Source organism: Schizosaccharomyces pombe (genome assembly GCF_000002945.2).
Source record: "Schizosaccharomyces pombe strain 972h- genome assembly, chromosome: I".
In the NCBI taxonomy this organism is placed as follows: Eukaryota; Fungi; Ascomycota; class Schizosaccharomycetes; order Schizosaccharomycetales; family Schizosaccharomycetaceae; genus Schizosaccharomyces; species Schizosaccharomyces pombe.
In genome coordinates, this window is record NC_003424.3 from 4,534,438 (window position 1) to 4,549,154 (window position 14,717).

At 36.9% G+C, this 14,717-nt stretch overlaps 5 protein-coding genes and 7 long non-coding RNA genes across 12 annotated transcripts; 6 read left to right on the forward strand and 6 right to left on the reverse strand.

Annotated features, from left to right (window-relative positions):
- The first annotated feature begins 21 nt into the window (after positions 1–21).
- On the forward strand, positions 22–1,019 carry SPOM_SPNCRNA.4051. Its single transcript, NR_193412.1, has one exon. It is a non-coding gene; the product is annotated as a non-coding RNA (long non-coding RNA).
- On the reverse strand, positions 237–2,299 carry ssm4 (dynactin microtubule-binding subunit, p150-Glued Ssm4; the record flags this gene model as incomplete). The annotated part of the gene is made up of 1 exon (NM_001020047.2): positions 237–2,299. Exon 1 carries the CDS (start codon positions 2,247–2,249, stop codon positions 237–239), a length of 2,013 nt encoding a protein of 670 aa, NP_594619.1. The 5' UTR covers positions 2,250–2,299.
- SPOM_SPNCRNA.4052 lies at positions 1,121–6,352 on the forward strand. Its single transcript, NR_193413.1, has one exon. It is a non-coding gene; the product is annotated as a non-coding RNA (long non-coding RNA).
- On the reverse strand, positions 2,538–5,922 carry tpr1 (RNA polymerase II-associated Paf1 complex subunit Tpr1). The gene has a single exon (NM_001020048.3). The coding sequence runs from the start codon at positions 5,815–5,817 to the stop codon at positions 2,698–2,700; it is 3,120 nt and encodes a 1,039-aa protein (NP_594620.1). The 5' UTR covers positions 5,818–5,922; the 3' UTR covers positions 2,538–2,697.
- SPOM_SPNCRNA.4053 lies at positions 6,020–7,434 on the reverse strand. The gene has a single exon (NR_193414.1). It is a non-coding gene; the product is annotated as a non-coding RNA (long non-coding RNA).
- Positions 6,849–7,292, forward strand: SPOM_SPNCRNA.4054. The gene has a single exon (NR_193415.1). It is a non-coding gene; the product is annotated as a non-coding RNA (long non-coding RNA).
- A 239-nt stretch (positions 7,435–7,673) lies between the features above and the next one.
- SPOM_SPAC637.03 (uncharacterized protein) lies at positions 7,674–9,096 on the forward strand. The gene has a single exon (NM_001020049.3). The coding sequence runs from the start codon at positions 8,117–8,119 to the stop codon at positions 8,924–8,926; it is 810 nt and encodes a 269-aa protein (NP_594621.1). The 5' UTR covers positions 7,674–8,116; the 3' UTR covers positions 8,927–9,096.
- Positions 8,051–9,185, reverse strand: SPOM_SPNCRNA.4055. Its single transcript, NR_193416.1, has one exon. It is a non-coding gene; the product is annotated as a non-coding RNA (long non-coding RNA).
- A 213-nt stretch (positions 9,186–9,398) lies between these two features.
- On the forward strand, positions 9,399–12,509 carry ypp1 (cargo transport protein Ypp1). Its single transcript, NM_001020050.3, has 3 exons — positions 9,399–9,645; positions 9,685–9,796; positions 9,853–12,509. Exons 1-3 carry the CDS (start codon positions 9,637–9,639, stop codon positions 12,318–12,320), a joined length of 2,589 nt encoding a protein of 862 aa, NP_594622.1. The 5' UTR covers positions 9,399–9,636; the 3' UTR covers positions 12,321–12,509.
- SPOM_SPNCRNA.997 lies at positions 10,483–11,147 on the reverse strand. Its single transcript, NR_151392.1, has one exon. It is a non-coding gene; the product is annotated as a non-coding RNA (long non-coding RNA).
- On the reverse strand, positions 12,376–14,435 carry vma2 (V-type ATPase V1 subunit B). The gene is made up of 5 exons (NM_001020051.3): positions 14,351–14,435; positions 14,238–14,309; positions 14,131–14,179; positions 13,188–14,037; positions 12,376–13,142 (listed from the first exon to the last, which is right to left on the reverse strand). Exons 1-5 carry the CDS (start codon positions 14,389–14,391, stop codon positions 12,643–12,645), a joined length of 1,512 nt encoding a protein of 503 aa, NP_594623.1. The 5' UTR covers positions 14,392–14,435; the 3' UTR covers positions 12,376–12,642.
- SPOM_SPNCRNA.4056 lies at positions 12,530–14,427 on the forward strand. Its single transcript, NR_193417.1, has one exon. It is a non-coding gene; the product is annotated as a non-coding RNA (long non-coding RNA).
- Positions 14,436–14,717: the final 282 nt, after the last annotated feature.

Genomic DNA, 14,717 nt, shown 5'->3' on the forward strand with positions numbered 1-14,717 from the left:
AGTCGATCTAATTGGCCAAAAGTACGTTAGTTTAATACAAACATGAACCAATCAAATACTCAACCCCATATTTCGTTAATGCATAACAGGTCACAAAAGAGGTTACAAGTCGATCTTAAACTTAAAGCAACACCATACAGTACATTAATGATAAATTCGTTAAAATATGGCAGTTAAGATTAGAAGCTAATTTTCGGCGGCTATTAATAAATTGAATTATATATCTCATTAAAAGATTAGCATTTTTTGGAAAGAATGTCTGTTAACTGACAATAATTAAATAGCTGTTGATTGTGATGAAAACTGGGTCGCTCGATATCTTTTTTCCAATTCAAGGCCAGCTGCTTTTCTACTGAAACGGGTTTAATATCTGCAACTAATTTTCTTATCTCCTTGCAGGCAAAGGTCAATGGGCTTGGAATTGAGTTTTCAGTATTAGAATCCCGTAAACTGTGTTTGAGCCAGTCTATATTTTCACTAGTATTGTCACCTTGTGGATATTTATCGGCCAGTTTCATCCTTGCGGTCTTTAGCTGTTCTCTTAAATTACAAAGATTTTTCTCATACTGTGTCTTTAATGTTTCAAATTCTTTCAATGTTCTAGAAGTGATTTCAGAGTTAACTTCATTCTCGTATGATTCAATTTGTTCTTTTAAACGTTGGTTCATTTCTGTAAGGTCGTCTTTCATACTACTTTCCTCCTCCACTTGTTTTGATAGTTTCAATTTTGCACTGTTTAACTCGTCTATTACAATATTTGCTTTCTCAAGTTTTGCATTTAATTGCAATAATTCCTCTTGAGAGTCTGATAAGCATAGTTTCAAATGTTTAACTTCTGTCAAAGCAGGTTGAGAAGATATTAGTAACTGAGATAGCCTTTGAGTTTCCTCTTGCACCTCATTTAACTTTTCCGATTGTCTTGCTTCTATTTCAGTGTTTAGCTGATTCAAAGTTTCCAAGTCTTGAATTTCTTCTGTTAGTTTTAATACTTTATGAGACAACAAAGCATTTTCCTCCAACAGTTGCCTTCTTGTCTTCACACCATCCACTGAAGAGTTGTTGGACTTTAAGTTTAATAATTCTTGATAAACTGTGCTATTCCAATGTACAAAATTTTCATTTGTTAATGAAAATTGTAAATCCAAACTTCCCGGTACAATATTTAAGTATCTATTCACGTTAGATATTGTCAATTTCTCAGAAAACGGGTTTTTAGGAATTTTTACAAGCTCAGTTATGTCGACCTGAACCTGTTTTAATTGCAAAACCTTAGAAACCTCTGAGACCCCAAGGAGACTAGATGGTGTAACTTGTGTAGTCCAGTTGTCCTGGCTTTTAGGAGTTTTGGAATTCAAACTTCGATCAGAGTACTTATAATTAGGAATCTTTCGAATTTGCAACTTTCGCTTTCTTAGATACTTTATTTCTTTCTGCATAGCCAAGAATTTTTTGAGAAACTTTTCACGCCTAAAATTCCGAGGTTTTTCAATACTGTTTTTACTGCGAAGGAATGTCAACTGAGGTTCAACTTTCTCTAATTCCTTATTTAATTTATCAATTTTTTCTTTTAAGGCGGTATTTTCACACATCAATTCATCCAAACGACCCTTCCTTAATTCTGACTTTAAATTCTCTTTTAAATAACTTCCCTTTGAATGAGGAGTAAATTTTTTTTCACATTCCTGCAAAACGTTGTCAACTTGCCATACAAATTCCTCTTCCATAAAACTACTATCGTCAAGCCCAGACAATTTGCTCGTATCTGAGTTTAACAAAGTAGTGTCAAAACTTGATAATTCTTCTGTTGAAAAATTTAGCTCATCTAGATTTTCAGTTGTAGATGAAGTATAAAACGTAGCTGTCTTTGTGGGAGTAGACGAATCAATAGGTGTAATGCACAATGGGCGTGCCAATGATCTTTCAAATTTTGAGGGCTCCCTACGTGATTTTTGTTTAATTGCTTTAGTTTTTTCCATAAAATTTGATATGTTTTCTGATCCTTTTTTCCTTGACTTGACGACACTTGGTCTTTTCATCACATTCGAAGAGCATGCGCGTACAAATATCCCTTTTCCTTTCTCACATGAAAAATATCGTTTCCCTTTTACGCTTCCATCATTTTTTCCTTTTCCATTTAACAATTCTACGCCTAACCAAATACCACTTTCAAAATCAGTACTACCGGCAAATCGAACTATTCCTAATTCTCCACGGATGAGGACTTCATCCCCGACGGACAAATAACTCATTTGAAAAAAAAGAAAGGCTCAGAAAGTACTTGATAAAATGGTTAGAAACTGTGAGATTAGTGTGGGGAGGGGGGAACAATGTTTGCAATACAGGCGCGCTAAAATCATCACTATGTTGCACAGTTGAGCATGTTAATCACCAATGTTCAAATCACTTTTAACACGCATGTTAATGTTATTTAAGTAGAATGAAACGATTCTTGGGTGAATAAACCTATTAGTTCTTTTTGAAAGGGTGGATAGAAAAAAACAAATCTAGTCTAAAAAGCGTAAATGAATGACAAGAGCTTTTGTATACAAAAAATTAATTTAAATGATATTATTACACGAGATCATAAATCATATATATGACAGACAACAAATAACTGAAGGGAGAAAGTTAATATGCCATTGAAATAAGAAAATTCTTATCTGAACGGCATAATTCAAACAGCAATGAGCATAATTATTATTCTTCATCCTCTTCAGAGAATAGATTTAACTCTTTATTGTCATCTTGATTGTCTGTGATATCGTTATCCTGCTTTTCTTCGATAGTACGAGAAACCTCCTCTTCTTGATTTCCCTCCGCGTCACTATCCTGGTCAAAAGTATACTCTTCGGATATGACTCTTCTATTAACACGACGTTTTTTAGTTTTATTTCTGGCATCGCTCAATGGTATTTCATCATCTTCGCTTACTCCGCTATCCGAGGATTCCTGTTTCGATTTAGATTTACGCTTTTTTCGATCTTTCTTTTTCTTCTTGCCTGACTGTTTTTCTTCGTCATCAGACAAGCTCATATCATCTTCAGAAGCCTTCTGCTGACTCTTTCTCCACTCCAAAACTTCTTCTTGCATCTTTTGTCGCTCTTCCTGAAGTTGCCTCTCACGTTCTTGCTTTTCCTTAAGTAAAGCTTCTTCCTCTGCCAATCTTCGAGCCTTCTCCTTTTCCCTTTGAATCCTAGCATCTTCAAGTTTGGCAGCAACACTCTTCTCATATTCGATTTGCGCTTGAATAGCGCGCTCCAATTGACGCTTAGTAGTATTTTTAGCCATCTTTGCACGTTGTTCAATACTGGTAGGAGAATAGGGTGGATGTTCGACAGACACCAGTTTGGTAAAAGTTTCAATCGATGCGTCAAGCTGTTGCATTGCAAAGTTCAGATCCTCAACAGTTCTACTGTTCTCGGGTTTCTGACGGATGAGCTCACATAGCTGGAATTGTACAAAGGCAACGTTAAATAAAAGGCTTGGATTCTCGGGATTTTTTTCTAAAGCTAATGTAGCATATCGCACGGATTCTTTTAAATAGTCGACGTTTTTGCTTTCGCGACCACGCTGTAGCCAAACTCGGCCTAAACAGCTCAATACACCATAAGTATCACTTTCTCCGGTACTAGAATACACGGTTTCAAATACCTCAATAGCACGACTGAACTGTTTGAGTTCTGCAAGGCAATTGCCAATGTTTATGAGTGTTGTAGCATCCTTAATTGCTTCACGAACCTTACTCAAAATAAGTAGAGCTTTAGAAAATTGCCTGTTTTGTGCTAATATAATGGCAATACCCTGGGCAGCGTGTGCGTTTTTTGGATCAAATTTAATAGCTTGATCATAAGACTGAATAGCTTTGATGTAAAGTTTTTGCCTTTTTAACTTTTCACGATCATTATGTACACGAAACTCTCTTGCCTGTCTCATATAGGCATTACCGAGTTGAACTAGGGAGTAAATGTCATCGTGCCAATGTCTAAGGGTCTGAGAGCAGTGTCTAACTTCAGGATCTTCTACTGGGCGACGCTTTTGTTTACTCAAATACCAACCAAAAAATGCTCGAACCTCTAAATTTTGAGAATCTGCGTTCATGATATGACGAATTTCTTTAAACGTTTCCTCGTTAGGATTGGATAACTGAAGTAAACATTTGCGAATACGGGCATCAATAAAAGATGGATGTTTTTCGAGAATCGAAACATACGCTTCACTAGCTACAGAAGTGTTACCCAATTCTTCTTCACAACGTGCAAGATTGTAATCCAAGAGCAAGCTTAATTCAGGATTGGCATCTGGTAAAACGCTTTTCGCCTTGATAATATTTCCATGTGCTTCAGGAATTAGGCCCAAATGGTACTGCAAGACTGCAATGTTGTTTAACAATTCAGGACCTACAGACATATGAGCGCTTTCTAGAAAATCCAGAGCTCTGGTAAGAAATCCGAGACTTTTTTTGGTGTCCTCCTTCTCCCACAATCTAGCCTGGGTAATATAGAGGTCGGAGTCAACAACCCGTGGAAGCTTTGAGCTTCCGACAAGGTTAAAGGCCCGATCGAGCAACATACGAGCTTTTGTAAGGTCTGGCTTCGAATCTGAGGCATGAAGACAACCGAGGACGACTAGAGCCTCAAAACAACTTTGATTCTGCTCAGCAATACGTTCAAACGTCAATTTGGCACTGGTTAAATCATTTTGTAAAATCTGAATTTGACCGATTCCAACGCTGGACAGCAGATGTCGATCATCTGCTGCTTTGGCCTTTTGATAACTAGCCATGGCCTTTTCGTTATTACCCATTTGATGGTAAGCACGACCCATCCAGTAATAGCCGTCGGCAATCAGGCTAGAGGAAAAAGAATTTTGAATAACGTTCTCAGCCAACTTGATACAGCCTTCATAATTTTTTTTGGAATAAACATATCTTTCCAAAATGCTAGAAGCAACAGGATCGTTGTTTCTGGTTTTAAATGCTCTTTGAATATGTTGTAAAGCTTTTCCGTAATTTTGGACGAAACTGTCGTTATTGACGTTTTGGAAAGCGAGATCGTAATAGTAAAGTCCAATATAGGTATCCACCACTGTGTTTTTTGGATCAAGCTGCTGTACACGAGTCCAAGCCGATAAGGCATCCGTTTTCATATCCAAATTCCAAAAGCAAAGACCTATACCAATGCGAGGATCGGGCTTGAACTGTGGATTGGAGACAAGGGCACGCTGATAAAGCTTTAAGGCGGAACGATAATTTCCTTTTGCATACAAGATTCGCGCTTTTCCAAGAAAACCAAGGATGTTTCCTCCGGATTTCTGCAACACAAAATCAAAGCAGCGAGCTGCATTTTCCAAGGACTCCTTATCTGTGGGGTTCAATAAAATTCTGTAAATTCCATGCAGCAAGACATTAATTTCTGATTTTGAGTCGATGTTGTTGGCAGCTTCGAGGTATGTACGTACGTTTCGTAACTGCTCGTCCCGCAAGTCTGTATCCTTTTTAAGCATGGCCTCTCGAGCCATTGACAAATAAATGGCAGCGATATTGGCATTTAGGATGCACAGACTTTCTGAATCTTTCAGCGTTTCCAACCCACTCTTAAGGATTAGGATGGCCTGTTCTCGTAAACCACGAATGTAGTATTCGTGAGCAAACTTCGTCCAAAATTCTCTGGGAGCTTGTTCATTCACCAAAATTTCACACAACTCCGTGGCATCGCTTGGTAAGCTAGAACAATCGATTTCCACCGACTGGTCCTCCTGACCAAGTAAAGGAACTTCGATAATTCGCGATGCATGGGTTTCCAAGGTAAAACCCTCCATCTTCTACAAATTGCCTTTTAAAGAATACTCAAATCTTTAAAAAAGCAAGACAAAACAAACCGCTTTGACTAAACACCTTGGTATCAGCAACTGTAGCGGTGAATTGAATGTGTGCGGCTTTAGCGACACGTTCCTTTATCGTAGCTTTGTGAGCTGAATTCACAGCTAAAGAGCTAATGCTAGCTATCAGTAAGTTTCGCTAATGTTATGGCTTGAACACGCGCGACTGATAAATAGATAAGTAAGGTGAAAACCCCGCCCCCTTCGGGAGAAAGTGTAATTTTGCACGCTCGACAGTAGTACAATAAACAATATAAGGAAACTCGTTAGAAGTCTGTATTTGATGATTGTAGAAAGCAAAACAAAAAGAAGCACAATCTAAAAACTAGTACTTGAAAGAGAAAGGAAAGTTGTTCATATATAGTAGTCAGACAAGTAATTGGATCGTTGAACGAGTTCCCCATTGCTTTTAGGAGATTTCGAACGAGGGTGTCGGAATGTGCTGCTCGGTAAACATAGAAAAAACAATAAAAACCAGTTTCCCAGTCAATGCAGAATTTGAAAACTGTTTGTAATGAAAATAATTAATCGTGTCCGTAAAAGCACAACCTTTAACACGAAATTTGTTTAATTGAGAAGATAAGATGGGGTTTTCGCTTACATATATTTAGACAAGCGCAACATAATAGGGTAAGTATCACAGGAAGAAGAGGAAAAATTAGAATACAATTTTAAAATCATGACAATGTAAGTAGTGTAAGAGCGAGGACTTCTATAATATTTGACAGCGGCAATTCGGGAAAACATATTGCCTAAGTCTGATTTTTTTTGAAGTTCATTATTTTGCTCAAAGGAGTGTGCTGAAAGAAATAAATAAATCAGCGTTAATAAAATTTAATATAAATGAATCAGAATATAAGTTAGATGAAAAATTCGATAAGTAAGCAATCAAGCAGTTTAACTGTTCGGCTAATAATACACGGGCAGGTTTATTCCTATAATATCTAACGGGTGGTCTGCATTTGATATGATCATTGCAACGTTGGTGTCTGACAGAAAAAAGTCGAATTCTTATAGATGAATTCTAGCATTTCTTCAGTCAGAAAAATATATCGAAGACTCTAAGTTTACCCTTTAAATGTGTCACTTGTGGTTTTCTTATACGGAAAAGATACAGAACAATCCACGGCTAAAGGAGATCCTCATCCAACAACCCGAGAAAGTCTATCATTTGGATGAACGGATACTCATCCAAAACTTTCAAGAATTGTGTTTTTTTTGCTTCTATCTTCAATGCCCTGTATCGAACTGAATTGCGATTGTCATTAATTTGCCTTGCTATGCCATACCAAGCCAAGCTATTTTAAGCAAACGGTTTAGTTGGACTCCAATAATAAATGCTTTACAAAAAAGAAATGCGATTGATAAACTAGAACACTCTCCAATGTATGTCTACCAATTCCTAAATACTTTCAATTCGCAACATTCTTATGGCCTTTGTGGTCGCTTCAATTCGGCTTTGAAAACCGGGTTAAAAGGCATCGCATAAATTTGTATCTTCCAAAACAGTTGATTTTATAAAAAGCTCATAAATAATTTCTCAGCGCGAGCAAATGGTAATTTCTTTGAAATCAGCGCCTTTGGAATTTTCATTTTACGCCTTATTGACATTCCCATCGATATACGTAACATGTTACTCCATGATACATGGTTTCAGCTGATGCCAAGGCATCGTTGCGTAAGCATTACGAAGGAATATGATGATGGAAGGAGGCATGGGTTGGGCAGTTTCTGCAGTCTGCTAAATTTAAATAGTCTGCCTATATATATTAAATCTCTCGCACTTTTATGACCTTCCCTCTCCCATACATATTTGCAAGTTTGCGTATAACGTTGCTTTCTAACACAATTTACTTTTAATCCACTTCAAACACTTGGTTTAGCTTTTAAAGAAAAGCTTAGGATTTTGCTACTGTTTGTTACGAGGAATTGTTGCAGAAGAATTCAATTTTTTTAAGTCGTATTTACCAACGATTTTATTCAATTTAAAAAGTTTGACTTTCATAGGCTGTTGCTTAGTTTATCGTCAATTCCTTGCGTATTGCCGGAACCTAGTTAATATCTAAAAAAACACAAACAAACCAAATTCCAAAAGTGGTTGAAAATTGCCGCTTCGCTACTTTTACTATCTCCGGGAAAGAAGACCTGTAATTTAATTTTTTCTTCTTCTTCCAATTCGTACTATTAATATTACCGCTAGTTTCTTCTTATTCTTTCGCCTACTACTTAATTGTTCAATATGCAAATTACTCGTGAGTCAAAATACATTATTGGGCTCGTCTTAGCCTTGGGTGTAAGCTTTGCTACCCTTTTGGCTCATTTGTTTACCAAACCATCTCTTGAATGGGTTTACAATCACCATGCCACTCCATTTTTCGCCAACAAGTTCATGCTTGGTGGCTACCTCTTGGTCGAATACTTGTCTTTCCTTTTGATGATTGTGCCCCTTTTAATGCTTGGTGATCAGGTAAACGATTTTACCTTCTCCATTATTCACACATCTATCTGGTACAATGTATTTGTCGTGTTTACCGTCTGGGCATTTACCCGTGAGAAGCTGTACTGGACTGCATTCTTTTCCTTGTGTCTATTCTCATCTTCTTTCACCATGTACGGCCAATCGCTTCGCTTGAGAAATGGTTTTGTTGAGATGATTAGCATGAAGTTGCCCTCGAAACTTGTTTTTGGCAAGTCTCTTTGGTTCGTTGTTTATGCCTTCTCTGCCGCTTTACACTGCACCGGCATTGGTTGCCGCGTCTTTTCTAATGTGTTTATCTGGTTCTTTGCCGCCATGTATCTTGTTCCTATTTTAGGATTCCATGACTGGGCTCTTTCCCTCGTCAGCGCATACCTTTTCCTTTCAATCGGTATTGGACAAATGTTTATTCACCTCTTTGCCTTGCAACACATTTTCGCCTTTATCATTGCTGGTCTCATGACCCTTTTCGCTGCTCTTCTCTTCCTCCTTCCCTACAGACAGAGACGCGCTGCTTTAACAGGCGAGAGTGCTCCTTTGCTTCAGGACAACAACGCGGGACCCGCAGTTTAAACTCTTGTAGTCTTCTGCATGTTGTTGCTCCGTTCTACTAAATAGTATGATAATGAATTTGCTTAATTGTATTATGTTACACTTAACTTTAGTATAAAAATTTAATTTTTCTCCCATAAATCTTTCGACTCAAAATTCAGGTGGATAGCAGATTAAAGCATAGTTTTGACGATCAACTTCATCATGGTTAATAGCACCCTTCTTAGTATAAAGTTGCTTCGTGTGCTAACTTTACAAGCACTTCATTGACGAAGACATCCAGCTTATTCTTATATGGATCACGAAAGTGTCATCATATTCAACTATTCGTACTCTGGCTAACTTGTACGCTAATTATTTAATCTTATTTGCTTCATGTATTTATTAAAGAACCCTTAAAGCAAAAAACTTGGTATACACTACTTTTTCTTTACTTAGCTCAATATCTCAATTACTTTCTCATGCCGACGGTTACGCACCTCCATTCAACCTTGGCCTACTCCATATATCGAACCATCAAAATTCCTTCATCTTGGTATTCTTGAGGCGTTAAATACCTTCTTTAAACCTTTTCTTTTTACAATTCCTTCGTTTTTCTTGTTACTGTAAATATATATCAATTTATTTAAAGTTTGCGTTCAAAGTTCTATAAACGAATTTTACGTTCCAACTACTGCGTTTGACCTTTTTTTTCTCTTTATATATACAAATACCAAGTTATAAAAAAATTCATGTTTTCCGTACGTCTAAACTATGAGTTTTCATACTGACTGATATAGGCTAAAGCAAAAACCTATGAACTAAAACTAGAACAAACAAGATGTAATGGAGATTGGCAGGCAATTCCTGAGGTTGCTAGAAAATTGCATAAGCATAACTCTTCAAAGTCCTGTGAGTGATTTACAGTCAAAGTTTTCCACTTGTCATCTAGACTAACCTTTTTTTAGTCGTTTGTGAATTAGCAAAAATTGAAGCTTCTCTTAAATCAGCATTAACTGCTGAACTAAAAAATATTGCAAACGTTTTGGAGCCTAAATTAATAGATAATCAGTATTCCCTAATTCCGGCTTTACCCAGTGCTCGTACCGACCCTCTTCTAAGTCAATTAAACTCATTGAACATTCAAAATGCCACAGAAGATGAGAAGCTTCAGGAGACATCCATACGCTTGTTATTATACATTGTACAGCGTAAATTTCCCGAAGCCGTAGATTTAGATTGGTCTCCTCAAGGAATTCCGTGGACTGAAACTTCCACTGGTATATGCATCCTACAAGCAACAGTGCTATCATCGCTAGCTCAATATGCTCAAGCTAACGATGAAGTTGCATATCAATACGTTCGTTCGGCCATTGGCTTAATTCAAAATGCCAATATTGGCAAGAAGCCTTTACCGGAACTTACAAGATGGTGCGATCTTGCATATTCATTGTATGCTCAAATGTCTGTAAGCGCTTGTTCGAGTCAATTAGAAAGAGCTAATATACTTACTACATGCTTGAGCTATTTTACCGAGCATAAGTCCGTGAATTTGCTTTATAAACTAGTTACCAGCAGACAAGCTATTAAATATTTGGAACATATTTTAAGAACTAATACAAATGGATCAAAAATTTTTACTAAAAGTCCGGTTAAAAATCTTTATTTAAATTGGCCTCAACTTGTCCTCGATTATGGGTCTTTGTTATGTAACTTTACCTCTTTTCCTAAAGCTGGTGATCAAAACATGTTCGCCGTTGAATTTATTGAACTTGCAACATCAATATGGATAAACACAGAGAAATCTTACGATATCACTGTCAGCTTGATTCGAATGCTTTATCAGCTTACTGGAAAATGCTTCCAAGCACAACAAATTTTTCGTTCTTTGGTATTTTTTTTAAGGCATATTGAGGAATTTGAAGAAGCTAGCGAGGCTTTTGAAATTTACAAGTTTCTATGCGTAAAATCTCACGAACGGTTAGCAAGAAAAAATTCAGATGTCGCTGGCTCTTTTTCTGATATCAAACCAGTGTTTGTTGATGAACCGAAAAGTATTATTGAAGTATGCTCCGTTATGATGACCGTTTATGCGCAATATCTTCGTAATTTGAAAAAAGTTTCTGAAATACTTGATTATATTACAAAAATTGCTTCTGATTATGATTTACTGAAACGTGACGATATTGCTCCTTTAATTTATCATACAGAAGGAGTTGCTTATTCTTTCATGTATTATCAAGCTAACAACCCTTCGTTAAGGGAAAGATATCACCAGAAGAGCGTCCAATCTTACCAGAAATGTCTAGAAAAGCAACCAACCAATACAAATGCACTTTTCCATTTGGCTATGCAATATTCGGAGAGACGTGCCATTACTGATGCAATGCAAATTGTTCGGCGACTTCTTGAGGTGAACCCTAAGTACAGTATTGTATCTTGGCATCTTTTGGTTTTGTGTGTGTCTTGTTCTGAACAATACGCAGCAGGAATTAAGCTGATCGATAGTGTATTTGAAACTTGGGGCATTAATCATGTCAATGAAGATGGCACTATTGAGATTAGTTTGACAAATTTGACATTTAATGACCGCTGCGCTTTGGTCGATTTATTGATTACGAAACTAGCTCTTTTTGAAGCCGAAAAAGGCGTAGAAGCTACTCTGGATATCCAGGATGAAATATTTACATTATTTGCTAGTATTTTTGATTTGAATGAGTACAGGATATCAAAGGAAGGATCGTCAGATGAATTATCAACGCTTTTAGAACGATCGACTATTCAATCCATTAAATCATCCAAGAAAATCTCTAAAGATGTGGAAAATGAAAAAGGAAGTATTCTTGGGTTTTCCAGGAAATCATCGCTTAAGAGATCTACTGTTTTAAGCAAAAAATCCCACTCTTCCTATAAAGAAAATTTTCAGTTACGTCGTGGTAAAACCGTATCATATCTCAATCAGAAGCTTTGGCTTACCGCTGCATCTCTTTTCCTTAAAAGTGGAAATGATGATCAAGCACGAAGCGCTTTACTAGAAGCTAAAAAAATAGACCATGAATGTGCTTGGGTGTACTATTTAAATGGTTTATCTTTACTACAACAGGGAAAAGAAGTTGAAGGGTATGAGCAACTTGACGTTGCTCATTATTTAGACCCGGAGGATCCCTTAATTTCGACGGCCCTTGCAAAGTGTCTTTTACAAGGTGGCTATGGGCCTATGCATTCTCGTAGAAATAGAGCAGATGCTATTTTATCGAGCTGTACTTTGCAGTATGGCTGGGATCTACCAGAAGCTTGGTATTATACTGCAGAAATATTTCGTCAACTCGGTGATTTAAAACAAGCTGCGTTTTCGTATGATTATTGCATCCAGCTAGCTGATACAAACCCTGTACGCCGATGGAGTAACTTGCAGCCTAGGTTTATGAACGTTTAAACTGTCTACATTTTTTGGACTTTTATTATTTATAAATTGAATTTACAAACTTTAAGGCACTTTCAATAGTAATTTATATGTTTCCTTTGTAGTGATTGTAACTTCAATATGAACTCACATAATAGACATAAATAGATAAATGTTATTTATGACATTGTGTTAAATTAATAACGAAGCAATTGCACCTTGAATCAGTATCTATAACAGTCTTCTTTCCAAATCACCAACAAACAAATAGCATTAGATAATTGCACCGAAAATAACGATTCAAGGACATTTCAAAATTAGCGATTATTTGGTCTGTATTTGCAGCGTCAAAAAACTAAGAGCTTTCAGGAGTGTTGTCTATAACATCTTTGGAAGATTCAGTATAGGCAGAGGATCTTGAATAATATTGATCCAAAATCTTCTTAGGAATACGAGTTAACATCTCACGAGGGAAGATGCGAAGGAGGGACCAAGCCAAATCCAGTGTTTCAAAAATAGTACGATTCTCGTAAGCACCTTGACTAATGAAAGTCTTTTCAAATTTACCCAAAAATTCAAGAGCAAGGCGATCTTCTTGAGAAAGGGCTTCCTCGCCAACTACTGATTTCATGGAAGCAGCATCACGACCGATGGCATACATTGCATACAGCTGGTTAGAAACATCACCATGATCATTTCTAGTCATTCCTTCACCAATGGCAGACTTCATCAGACGAGAAAGAGAGGGCAAAACATTAATGGGAGGATATATGGCATTGTTGTGAAGTTGACGATCTACGAAAATCTGACCCTCGGTAATGTAACCAGTCAAATCTGGAATGGGATGAGTAATATCTAAGAAAAAATTAGCAATTAAAAAAAAGATTTACAAAAACATACCGTCATTAGGCATAGTCAAAATAGGAATTTGAGTAATTGAACCGTTACGACCCTCCACACGACCGGCACGTTCGTAAATAGTAGACAAGTCAGTATACATATAACCAGGATAACCACGACGTCCGGGAACTTCCTCTCGAGCAGCTGAAACTTCACGAAGAGCATCTGCGTAAGAAGTCATGTCGGTAAGAATAGTAAGAACGTGCTTTTCAGTTTGATAAGCCAAAAATTCAGATGCTGAAAGAGCAAGACGAGGAGTAATGATACGTTCAATTGTGGGGTCATTGGCCAAGTTAAGGAAAAGGGTAACACGCTCAAAAGATCCATTTTCTTCGAAATCACGTTGGAAGAAACGGGCGGTTTCTAAATTAACACCCATTGCTGCAAACACGATGGAAAAGTTATCTTCATGACCATCGTGAACATCTTTAGTAGGACGTTTTACAAGACCGGCCTGACGACAAATTTGAGCAGCGATTTCATTGTGGGGAAGACCAGCAGCAGAAAAGATAGGAATCTTTTGACCACGAGCAATACTATTTAAACCATCAATCGAAGATATACCAGTTTGAATCATCTCCTCGGGATAAATACGGGCATAAGGATTGATAGGAGAACCATTGATATCAAGATAATCTTCAGCAAGCAAGTTGGGTCCTTTATCAATTGGTAAACCAGAACCATTGAAAACACGACCAAGCATATCTTCTGAAACAGGGATACGCATGGAATGACCAGTAAAATCAATGGTAGTTTTTCTAACATCGACTCCAGAAGTGCCTTCGAAAACTTGTACAATGGCTTTATGACCTGCAACTTCTAAGACTTGACCAGAACGAACGGAACCATCCTATTAATTAGCATTAATAAAGTAACGAAATAAGAAACAGAAGACATTAAGAAACACATCTTCCAAGATATATAATTTCTCAAGGGCACTTACCGGTAGGTTTAGATTAACAATCTCATTGTACTGAGGTCTACGAATGTTGCTATAGCAGAGTTAGCAATAATTCATCAAAGTACGGCTAAAAGGCTCAGAAAACGTACTCTAAAATTACTAGAGGACCAGTAATAGAATTTACAGTATTGTAAGAGAGTCGAGGTTTTATGGAATAATCCCTAAATTGTTAATACAGGCATTCGTAAAATTTTACACTTACTTTACAGCAGCAGCTGCATTGATATCAAAGAGCGACGCCATGTTAACGATTTTCTGGAGAACTAGAGGTTCAGGCAGAAGGATTTCCTAGTCATTTACGAATAAGGAGGTCTAAAAAGAGGCATTTTCTCGTTGTTAACATATGCAAAACTCGTTTAACATTGTCATTATTGAAACGGAGCTATGCACAATTTTTAAATAAGATATAGTATGAAAATAACGCTATTTACTAATAGTAAAATGCTATAACGAACTTCGTTAATTCGTAAAAAATTATGTAAAACCGATAGATTCCTCACGTATGAAACAAGAAAAATGAAGCAAGAGCGATATATACCAGTTGAATTTAATTTTGGTTTAAAAAATAA

What these genes read in the sequence shown, in the direction of transcription:
- ypp1 (NM_001020050.3), top strand. An exon ending in GCATAACTCTTCAAAGTCCT is followed by an intron (nt 9,797 to 9,852) that starts GTGAGTGATTTA and finishes ACCTTTTTTTAG; the next exon opens with TCGTTTGTGAATTAGCAAAA.
- vma2 (NM_001020051.3), bottom strand. Translation starts at nt 14,391, where the DNA reads ATGGCGTCGCTCTTTGATATCAATGCAGCTGCTGCTGTAAA. An exon ending in AATGCAGCTGCTGCTGTAAA is followed by an intron (nt 14,310 to 14,350) that starts GTAAGTGTAAAA and finishes TTAACAATTTAG; the next exon opens with GGATTATTCCATAAAACCTC. An exon ending in TTGTTAATCTAAACCTACCG is followed by an intron (nt 14,038 to 14,130) that starts GTAAGTGCCCTT and finishes GCTAATTAATAG; the next exon opens with GATGGTTCCGTTCGTTCTGG.
- SPOM_SPAC637.03 (NM_001020049.3), top strand. Translation starts at nt 8,117, where the DNA reads ATGCAAATTACTCGTGAGTCAAAATACATTATTGGGCTCGTCTTAGCC.
- tpr1 (NM_001020048.3), bottom strand. Translation starts at nt 5,817, where the DNA reads ATGGAGGGTTTTACCTTGGAAACCCATGCATCGCGAATTATCGAAGTT.